The 12,064-nt window shown below is 33.7% G+C and overlaps 1 protein-coding gene across 1 annotated transcript in view; it reads left to right on the forward strand.

The window, feature by feature from the left end:
• LOC136036708 (phosphatidylinositol 4-phosphate 3-kinase C2 domain-containing subunit alpha-like) overlaps positions 1 to 12,064 on the forward strand; it is a 144,048-nt gene that overhangs the window by 11,332 nt on the left and 120,652 nt on the right. Inside the window, exon 3 of the mRNA XM_065719037.1 lies at positions 3,756 to 4,178. Coding sequence (XP_065575109.1) covers positions 3,756 to 4,178 — 423 coding nt within the window. The remainder of the gene's footprint in view (positions 1 to 3,755; positions 4,179 to 12,064) is intronic.

A 12,064-nucleotide genomic window follows, 5' to 3' on the forward strand; every position in this document is an offset into this window, starting at 1 on the left:
TTGGAATGCAGTCAGGGCCAGACGTCGAAGAACCTTTCAAGCTATTTACAATCCTGGCTACTTCAACATCAGAAGTAGGATGCAACACCATCGACTTAAGACAAGGCGGGCCAAGATAAGATTTGTAATTTGTTTGTGACAGCAAAGACCTGACTGAAGAAGCAGTAGTTTTTCCAACAATAGCAAAAGATGTTGTAAATGCTTCCTGAACAGATGGAACGCCCTCAAAAGCCATATCACCAACCACAAGACTTGGAGGGATAGAGGGAGTTAGAGAAGAACGTTTAAGGACGGAATTAATCACTTGCAAAGTTTTACGAATATCCTTCCCATAATCTGAGAATTCCTTAGAATAATAAAGGAATTTGGCCTTCCGGCACAAAGAGTTAAAAGCATTCCTGTAGAGTTTGAACTGCTGAAGACGTGCATCATTCGAACATAGCTTTGCTGACTTAAAAGCTTTCCAAAGATTATTTTTTCTTCTCCAAGTCTTTAGAAGGCCAGGTGTCATCTATGGGTTAAGAGGAATAGATCCTTTTGACCTTGAATTAGAGGGGTTCAGAGCACATACTTCAAAAATCGACGCTTTCACTGACTCATAAAAAGAATCAAAGTTTGAACAAAAATCATTATCATCACTAAAAATATTCTATGTCTTTTCAGCTAAATGGGATCTGAGGCGGATTAATTCATTCAGACCAAACCTAAAAGAAACTGCTGGAGTATTCCTAATTAACGTTATTTTAAAATTATAACTGAAAAATACGGGAAAAGGGTCTGAAATATCACTCACTACAACATTATTCTGAACCACACTAAGAGACTAAAAAATATTATCAATTAAAGAAGCTGACGTATCAGTTAAATGTCTCGGAATACAGGTTGTTGGTAGAACCCCAGCAGCGAGCATAGTTGAGAGGAAATCCACCGCAGTAGAGGATGCCACGTTAGTAAGATTTATGTTAAAGTCTCCCATTATTATTAGTTCACACGAACGTCTCCCTATTAAATCCAAAACCTCATCAAGTACCTGAAGAAAAGAAGGGACGGATGCACTTGGAAATCTATAAACATTACCAATTATCAAAACCTTCTTTTGTAATTTTATTTCAATAAATTGGGATTCAATAACCCCTTCATCATTCGTTGACAGATCGCTTCGAATAAAATAGGGAATACAATCAGGAATATGCAAGACTAGACCACCCTTTGCCGTCTTTCTGCGATTAAGTCGTTCCATTTTATAACCGGGTATATCAAGAAGCATTTCATTATAAGAAATCAGAAAGCTCTCACATAACCCGACAACATCAGGTTGTTCATCAGAAACTATCTGCCTCAGTTGGTCAATCGATGAGCATAGTCCCTGAGTATTGAGTTGAAGGACTGAAAAATTATCATCTCCTCTAGTAGCCCACTTTAAATCAGAAACATACTTACTAGTAATTGAATAAGAAAAATTTTAAAGAATTGTTTTGAATTTGACCAATAGAATTATCAACAATACTCAAAACATCTATTGGATTACTATGTAATTGAAGTAGACGTCCATCAAGGGAGTAAACATCCCCAGAGCCTGATCTAGAAAAAATCATAGGACTCAAAGAGATGGTGTATCAAACCTGCGCAATAAAAAAAATTAAGCGATATATATATATATATATATATATATATATATATATATATATATATATATATATATATATATATATATATATATATATATATATATATATATATATATATATATATATATATATATATATATATATATATATAAAAATGAAAAAACGGTGAAAATATAAAGACTTTTAACTATTAGCACATACTATTAAGCAATATCGTTAATAGACCATAAGCGACGTGGATACGAATCTTTAGCTAGACGCACATAAATTCGACCTTGATGAGACCACACTTGCTTATTCCCATATTGATCCCGTGCTAAGTTCAGAACATCACGTCTTTGTTTTGTCAGATTTTCCGACACAAAAATACCAGTGCGAGCTAATTTTGACTTGAATGTAACAACTATAGGAGCAATTGCATCCTTTTTACTATTGCCTTTGCGTATATTTAATCTTTTAACTTCTATCATATCCTGATTTGATATTTTAAGCTCCATTCTGTTTGACACTATATCAAGAACCACCAACTTCAAGTCACTATTAGGAGGTGGCTTAACCCCATTGAACATGAGACTATTTAATCTCGTTTCCTGTTCATAATCATCAAGCTTTTGCTCTGCAACTTTAATTCGTTCCTCCATAAATGAGCATTGATTTTTTAAATGTTTTAAATCATCAGATAAAACAGCAAATTTCGGCTCGAATTCAACGATTAATGCTCTGTAAATTTCACTTTGTAATTTTAGAGATGGTGCTAGAGATGGCGCTTTGATTGCACTGATTGTGTCCTTTGAAAATGTTTGCCTCCAACAGCTGCTAATTTTTCATCTAATCTCTGATCTATTTTCTGATGACAGTTTTCCATGACAGACTGAATTTCTTGTTCCGTCGCTATAATCTTGTTAATAAGAGAGGTTGATCCCAAAGACTTATTTAAATTGATATTTTCAGAAGCTTGTCCTTTAAGTTTGTCTTTGCAAATTTATATGTAAATGTCTGGTTTCATCACAAGTTCTTCAAACGCTCCCTTTACATCTTTTTTAGAGTTTTTCATAGCTTTAGCTTTATTGCATTCAAAATCTAAAATTTGGGACTCATTTACGAACTGGGTATCATGAGTACCGTAACAGAAAACTAGATACTTGTAATTTCTAGTTTGTTCACTTCCCTTCGGATCTATTACTTCAACAATGCGTACAGGCCATTAAGGATAACCTCTAAACCTAGCCAATACCAGCATATGAACAGTAAATTTAGCCATCTGCTTAACTAGCCAGAAATTAGTTAGAAAAATAGCATCGATAACACGAAAAAGGTCGTACCTTTTCGTTGAGGGGTTGAACCATAGACTTAAAAGTCAGCCAAACTGTCCTTAGTAATGTGTCAATCTGAACAAAATTAAACAATAGACCAAGTGAGTATCTCTTTAATGCATAAACTTTTATCAAATAATTTTCTTGATCCAAAATCCTATTTGAATTCATTTCGCAATCACTTACTGAACTTGTAATGCAATCTATCTAAGTCCGATGCGAATGCTGTATTCTAATCCTTTCAATCAGAAACCAGTTCTTTATTTCAAAGGCAATAAAATATCCGTTTTCTGCTAGGTGTTATTGATTCGAACTCTTATTCAATACTGAATAGTTTTCTTTTCTTTTCTAACGTTAATAAATCCAAAATTGCTGAGACTTCCAGGGATGAATATCATTGTATAGTGAACAGCCAGTCTCTTTTCTGTTGTTGATCTTGTGGCAAATAGAAACACAGTGCTCGAAATAAAAGCTGATTTCAATAAAACGAATCGATGGTCCGGCGTTTAGATGGCTCTGGGGTGTTAGCCTACTCCGGCATGTGGTAATTTCTGGTCGTTTCAAGTTTAGAAGTTTTATTTTACTTTGTTTCTGTTTGTTTTGGGTGTAATGCAGCTCTTCACTTTTGTTTCCAAAATTTCTTTTATAGGTATTTTTTTTTTGTAAAATTAAAAACAAAAATAAACTATAGAATGAAAGTACATTTTTTTAACACGGTAGTATGGGATAGTAATTTCTCTTTTTACGTTAATGTTTTGTATGTGCAAGCCATTTGCATTTAATTTGTACTATATATGATCGTATTATATCATAGGAGAAGAAGCAGTAGAACTTCGTCCTCGACCGCGACCAAGTCCATGTCTGTCGACAAAAACTTCGAGCGACCCTTTGCTTCCTCCTCCCCTCAACCTTCGTAAAGCATGGGCCACATCAGATCTAATATCTCTGGACAGCCCATCTCCATCCAATGTTGGGAATCGTATCTCTGAAGCATTTGAAAAATTTAATGTCCGACTGCCAATATATCATCAAGATCTGCAGCAACGAACTCAGAAGGAGTCGAAGTCCATCTTTAATGAACGTCCAAATGTATTGCAACTACAGCAGTCACATTTTACACCCTCTATAGACTCTTTGAATTTCAAATTGGAACAGCTTAGCTTTAATACAAGCAGTGAAGCAGCCTCAAGCTCTTCAGCCACTATTAATGCTGGAAATCAATCAATTCCCAAAAAAGGTATTTTTAATTGTATTAATTTTTCTTACTTATTTTCATATCTATGGCATTCTAATAAAAATTGAATTTTAAAAGATATATGGTCAAAAATTCTAAAGAGAAAGTGCAAAGAAAAATATTCATGTTCTTGGAAGCGAAAATTTATTTAGTCGTTATCTTTTTAATAAAATTAAATAAAAATAAAACTAATTATTTTCATTCCTCTTTCTTTACTTTATTATCTCTTTCTTTTCTCTCTGTCTCTCCCTCTCCCTCTCTCTCTGTCTCTCCCCCTCTCCCTCCCCTCTCTCTCTTCAAAAGAAAGAGAAAACATTTGACCAGACTCTCCAATTTTAGCTCTTCAGGCCTACTCTTTCCATTGTCTTTAAGTAATAAAGCATACAATAATGATGTATTATATATTATCATACAAAAAGTATTTAGAATAAATATAATAAATACATATCATATACATTGTAACCCGGTATTGTTAGTTTATCCCACAGATACGATACCTACTTTCCACTTTTTTGTGTAATGTACATATTTCTCATATTATTTTCGTATTATAACCCTTCCCTCTCATTGCATGTCCCGGTGATTTCTATGTCCATATCTACTGTGTAAACTATATACTTGTGTTTTACAATGGCAAAAAGGCGTCCAAAGGACGCCTTTTTACGCTGCACTACACCCTGCACTGCTTCACATTTGAAGTTTAGTAAATTGCAGCCAAACCTGTTTTTTTTTTTTTTTTTTTTTTTACTTTATTTCATTAAAACTGTAGAAGGCTTTTGACCTACTGTATAGTTTGTTGGATTTCTGTTCTAATCTCCTGTCTTTACATATACCGTTAATTTCAATTTGTCCATCGCATGGAGTATACATATTTTACATATATTTTTATGCAAACTATATGTTTTTTTACATTTTTTTTCGCTTTATAGAAGTAACCGAAACAACTGCCTACAAACAAATAATAATTATTTATTATATGTATGTATGTATTTCTAAAAAAGCCATTGGGCCATAGAAAAAAAAACAGAACATAAACTTAACGAAACCAACAAAAAACACATATAAATTAAAAAGAAAAACGGGTAAAATTCTAGTTAATTGACTTCTTGCTATCTCAGAAAGGGTTTAGATTAGGAAAATGAAACTTTCAGGGATGAATCTACAGACTAAAGTATGTCCCGGGAAGGTATTTTGAAGCAACTACCTCCACTCCTTCTCCCTCTAGTGGGCCCTGACCTTTGATGACCTTTAAAAATATGTGTCTTATAAAAGTGAAACCTTGCAAAATAGATCTTCTGCTTAATTGAAGTACAACAAAATTGTTTTTAGCTTTATAATTTTGCTCAATTCCATTTTGTAAGGTTTTAAAGATATGCAAATACATTTCCTAAATTTTGAAAAAAAAAATTTATATGGCTCAAAATTCTACTCATATAACAGGAATTGCATTTTCAGAACTAAAGGCAGAGAAAAAGCAACTAGTAAGTGAAATTTAAGGTAAAATTTTGTTTTGTCAAAATTTTAATAAGTATAGACCTGTCATCTAGGCAAATTTCAGGACCCTTTAGAGGGAGAAGAAGTGAAGGTCTGTACTTTAAAATACCTTCCCGGGACACACTTTAGTCTGTAGATTCATCCCTGAAAGTTTCATTATCCTAACCTAAACCCTTTCTGAGATAGCAAGAAGTCAATTAGCTAGAATTCTACCGAAAAACGTAATTAAATATGAACGTAACGAAATTATTTATAATGAGATGCATCTTTCACGATGTATCAGCCCTTCATCAACATACTTAGTCAGATTCCTTAATGTCGTTTTCAATCGTGATCCTACAATCCCTTCCGACCATCTTCTATCTGTCAACACTCTCATATCTCAGATCCGCCAACTACTTGCAATTCCCCCAAAGATGAAAAAAATCCTCTTCATCTTCCCCACACATCGGACTAGGGACTGAGTTAACATTAAGACCGCCAAATTTCCTTTCTCTTTCCCCAATATCAATCGACCCTCCCCTTAAAGTTTAAAATTCATTTTAGTTCTTCCCCTTTCAACCCCAACTTAAAATAAACTTCTTCCCTCCACGTGTCCTTCACCGTACTATACAGACTTAGAGATTCCAAGGCCTCCTTCCGAGCCTGCCACTGCTGTATTCCATGCTCGTGTAACCTTTCTTTTACCTTATCAACCACTGTATATGAATTCTATCCCTTACCTTCATTTCAAAAATACGAATATCCTACTTCATCTATTTTTGTTTTTTTGAATTTCTGTAGCCACCCTACCTCTATTTTATCTTCCAACAAACTAAAATACGCTTTTTTTTGCCTGCCTATTTTTACTTCTTCAAATTTTTATACAAAACTCCACCCTTCTTATTAGCTTATCTTTTCTTAACCTACTTAGTCTCAATCCCCCCACAGTACAACACTGTGAGTGGATTTATGGGCCCGAAGAACTGTCTTAAAATAATTCCTTTGCATACTCTCCAACTCCTCTGTTTCTCTAAGACCCCACAGCTTACACCTGTAGTGCATAACCGGGAGGAGTTTAGTCCTACATAAATATTTATGCATCGGAAAATCCCTATTCTTTCCAAACTCTCTTTTTAAAATTAGATTCATACACATATTTCCCTTTTGTGTATGCTTAACCTCCTGTGCATACTTACCATTCCAAAAAATCTTAACCCCTAAATGCACGAATTCTTTTTTAATCTTTGTAAAATCACCTTCAAATCCATATTTATCTTTCTTTCCTCAATTTTCTACCTTTCCTAAAAACCAAAATTACCATTTTCTTCTTATTTAATTCTAACCCTTTCATATCCAAATATTCCTCCATTATGTTTAGCATAGTTGCATGTCTTCTGCCGATTGTGTTATAAGAGCAATTTCATCAGTAAACAAAAGCATGCATTTTTTCGAAACACTTATCAGTACTTCAGGAGCTCTTTTCTCCTTGAAGAAATCAAATATATCATTAATGTACATGTTGAACGAAATCGGTAACAGTGGGCATCCCTGTTCTAAACCTATTTGTGTCAAAATTCTTCCAGATACCCTACCTAGTATTCTAACAACTAGGCCTGCTGAACTGTATATTCCTACAATTAATCTAACAAGCCTTACAGGCAGTCCTTTCTCCAAAAGTCGCTTAATTAGCATAGCTCTTTTCACATTATCAAAAGCCCATCTTATTTCCAGGAACGCTACGTTTAATATATTATTATATTATTACAATATAACTTAATAATATATATATATATATATATATATATATATATATATATATATATATATATATATATATATATATATATATATATATATATATATATATATTATAATAATAGGACAAGGTATTGCTATGTTTACCCAAAACATGTTTGTGTATTGTAATTTAGATAATGTTAAACGTTGAATTAGGTTTTTTTTTCGGGAAGTTTTTCTTTGCAATTTTAGCTAGTTTTACCCCCCACTCCCACCCCATGCGTGCCCCCGGGCGCTTGCTCGTTTTGCCACCCCTTCTAGATCCGGTACTGGTAAACATGAGGAAGTGGATAAGCAAACTGAATGTCACGCACGCTGATTTGCCGAGAAAGCATCCACTCTTAAGGACTCAGCCTTAATTTCTGTCTCTATTATCCTTGGCATTTGCATTGCCTCTTATTGTCCTTTATTACTAGCTCAATTATGAAAATGATAAAACTATTTCAGAATAATGTTTCATTCAAATATTTGCTATTTCTGTATTTCAGTTCTCCATATTAAATGTGGAGACTTAATCTATTTAATCGTTGTTACACCACCAAACTCCGTCAGCAGGATTTTGTAAAACACATTCTGGATTTCAGGTGGTATACAGTGGCTGAATTCTATCTGAAATTCAAAATTCATGTTTTTTTGTTTTTTTCAAGTAATATCATTTTGTGGCTACAAAATTAAAGGCCAGTTAAAATAACAGTATTTTTAAAAGACCAAGGGGAGTTGGTCTCTAGACCAGCTGGGAATGTGTGACAAATTAACAGTAGAAAATTTTTTAATTTTATGGCCGATTCTAAATACCTCATCACTGTTAAATTTAAGTTCTGGATGTTTTATACTGTAGATGCGCCTGTTCCTTTGAAAAGTTTCTCCCGCAGAAAATTTCACCACGTATTTTTTTTATTTTTTTTTTATGGTCAAAGACGTGTCTAATAGAACTAGGTAATTTTGAAGACTGCAGTGCCTATCCATGATTATAAACTATAGTTCGAATAGAGATAAATACTTTTATTAGGCAGTGATAATAACAATCAAAAAATATAATGGCTATTTGTGAATGTCATTATCACTGTCTAATAAAAGGATTTATCCCTATCCGAGCTTTTGTTTACTATCTAGCTGAACTTACATGTATCTGTCCAGCAATCAATGTCCAGGTAGTTCCTATTAACATGTAAAATTAGGTACTAGGCTGTAACAAGTTATAGCTAAGCACCCAGGTTTGAATTCTTTGTGTCTGGGATTTAAACTTTTACTAACCGTTCCTTTTTTTTACTATATTTATCGTTTGCGGATAAGATGGGGGCGTTCATCTGTGTGTTTGGCCTAACTTCTATGGTTAAGTGAGTGCTTACCCATGCATAAATGTGTAGGTCTAGAAGCGTGGCTAGACTTGCGTCTGAACGCTGCCTCTCTGTAAAATGTTTGGTACGAAAGATTTGCTTGATGATTATTAAAGAAATTCTGTTAACATTTTCCACGTGGGTCTTTTAAGCCAGCTAGAAGTAAAATATTTTATATGTTATATCATACCTTGATGTAATCGTTCATCCTTTATTCGTGATGGGAGTTTGAACACTGGTCTTACTACCTAGCGTGGAGTAGGCATATTATAACCTCGTTTTATGGCAAGCTTAAATTGCACTTCTCAGAGTAAAGAGCTCATTTTAAGATGCCCATTTTGGTAATGCGTGTTCAATTGAAGCAATTTACTTTAACCACTTTAGATACGTTCGTTTAGATTTTGAAAATGAGTATTCCACGGCTACGACGCTAATTGTGATTTTGATTGTGGTTAATAAATTTGATTAAGCTGTAATATGTGTGTCATATTAACAATATTAAATATGCATAAAGAGCGTATTTTCCAAGCTAATATTAATATTTTGATTAATGATTGTTAATTAATTAAATAATTAAAACTCCATGTTGGTCTAATACAAATTATATTAAATATAATATTAATTGGTATTAAATATGCATAAAGAGCACATGCAGCCGCTCCTTTCGCTAATGAATATGTGAATTAATGAGTTAAAATCATGCACATTTTTGAGGGGGGCTACCCCCTCCCCCCTCAATCCTCCGCTTTCCATGCTAATTTTTTTTTTATTGCTTTAAAAAAGTTTCTTATTCTAACTAAACGGTTAATTGAGATCCAGGAGTCGCTCCTTACTTTCGGTCGGAAAATCTTGTTTTTAATTAAAAGAGTTAACAAGTATTGTTTTAAAAAAACTTTTGTTTAACTTCTGATTATTTTTCAAATCATGCAGGAAATTCTTTCTCTCCTTTCGGTAAGAAATTTTCCCCGGAAATCTCCGCACCCCCTTAATGGAAAGTTGTTCCTTTAAACATTTCCCCCGTGGAGAATTTCTTCCGCAGGATGCCTCCCCCTCACGGAAAAATACACCAGAGAATTCAAACCCCGCTGGAAATCTCCCCCGAACAATTCCTCTTGAATGTCAAATTTCAGTCGTCAAAGAGAAAACAAGACAAATAAAAATAATTTCATGCATAAATTCTGTCGAACTCCCCACGTGTAAAATTAGAAAATTTTTAAGTGTGGTTTGATTTTATATACATAAATCTGGTATTTTGAATATATATCCTTGCTGTTTATAATATACTGCCCGTTGGGGGATCTACAAATACGGGTTTTAAATACAGTTTATTTCAGTTTAACACCCTCTTTTTTGAAAGTTTCTTTGTCCGCTAAAAAATCAAAAGACAAAATAGGTTTTTACTGCAACCATTTTCTTTAATAAAAGCCAAAAGTTAGATTTTTCTAGTGAAATTTTGACTAACTAATAGATTGCAGTGAACATTTCCCTAACAAGAAAAAAATGTGTTCAAGCTAATGGTGACCTAATATCCCCTTTTGCCCCAATTTTAATATCGTTCTCGTCTATGAAAAATTACTTGACTTCCCCTTCCTTTGTAGGTTGATCTTGTCAACCCTACGACTAGTTTACAAAAAAAAAACCCAACAAACATGCTTGGTACAAAGGACGGTAGAGCAGGTTGTTACTCACATTTAACTTATATAGCTTTGGTTTTGATAGTGGTTTCTAAGTACGGCTGTCCTTTGCCAAAACGTAGTATGTGCACTTTCAAGTTTTCTTAAAAATTATAAAATATTTATTTTTTTTATATTTGTAACAGAATAAATAGATGAAAGATACATGATTTTATCAATAGGTTTTCCGAAGTCATTTTTTTTCTACTTACCACTCTTTTTTCTGCTGAATGTTGATCGGGTTTTTTAATTCCAGCATGTCCGCAATTGATTCTGACTGTTGAAAACCAGGGAAATATGTTCTTACCTTGGTACCGTGTACAACTGTGTTTTCTTAGAGTTTCTGTGTTTCTGTTTTGTGTTTCTTGTGTTTCTGTGTTTTCATAGATAAAAAATTCTTATCGCACCATTGGACTTGCGGTGTCGAGATTAGGGTTGGTTAATCCTCAACTCAAATTGAAATTGTCTTTAGATACTAAGTTTCAGTAAAGGACAGCCGAGTAGCGTGTGATTTCTTTGTTTAGTAAAACGTTCATTGATTCATTACCTACTATCCTGAAAAGAAAAATCTGATTTCAAAATACGGTAGCTTACCGAAAGTACCGTAGATGCGTACATGTAACAATATATCGCAGTTACTAAAAGTCACACTAAAGGCTTTTTGGTTCTCTGTATAGTCAGAAACTACAAGTAGTGATTTGATTTCTGTTAGAATTTCCACTAGAATATTTTCTATGAGCTCTTTAGTGGTACATTTACTCAGACTCTGGCATCATATTCTATGCAGCATTTATTTTACTTACTCTGGAACTAATAGAATGAATTATTAATAAAAATCATATTCAGAAATTAGAATTGAAATTTAATTTTGTCTATTTAGTGTTTTTAATATTATATCTCGTCACCTGAAGCTTTTTCTGAAATTTTATGAATTTTATGGCTTTGATATTATCATATTCAATTCGTGACTTTTATCCAAAATGGGTCCAAAAGCTTTATTTATTTTGTTATTTTTAAACATAAAATCATAGCCAACATAGCCAATGTGATACAACTGTTTTGTGGAAGAGCATTTTGGGATGGAGAGAAAGAAAATACATGGTTAGTATATGTTTTAAATTTTCTTGGTTTTTAGACACCTTAACGGCAGTAGACAGCTATATCATTTCATTAGAAATGCTTTTTTTCGTTCTCAAAATTCTAGCCTACATATATGCCGAGAAAAAGGCAAGGTAAAAAAGAAAAATAAGCTTAAACTTTTTCGCATGCTGACCAATGGTCTCCGTTGCGCAGGCACCGATCTCCTGATTCAATGCTATTGACGTTGATTGAGGCAATGCGTGGTTGAGGGTAAATCATTCGGTGCTTCTCGTGTTTTTCCCCTAGATTTCTCCAGGTACTCATTTAGAGCTGGTCGACTCCAGTTGAGTTACAGAGTCACACCATTGACCCCCGTTCCAAACCAAATAATCGGTGACACCAGGACTCGGACCCCTGAAAGAGCTAAACAAGGTAAAAAGGTTGTTGAAATTCTTGGCTACGAATCATTCAAGCAAAAAGAAATGAAAAGGCCATCAAAATTCTAGGTAGCCAAAGTTCTCGTTAA

Source organism: Artemia franciscana, chromosome 15 (genome assembly GCF_032884065.1).
Source record: "Artemia franciscana chromosome 15, ASM3288406v1, whole genome shotgun sequence".
Taxonomy (NCBI): domain Eukaryota; kingdom Metazoa; phylum Arthropoda; class Branchiopoda; order Anostraca; family Artemiidae; genus Artemia; species Artemia franciscana.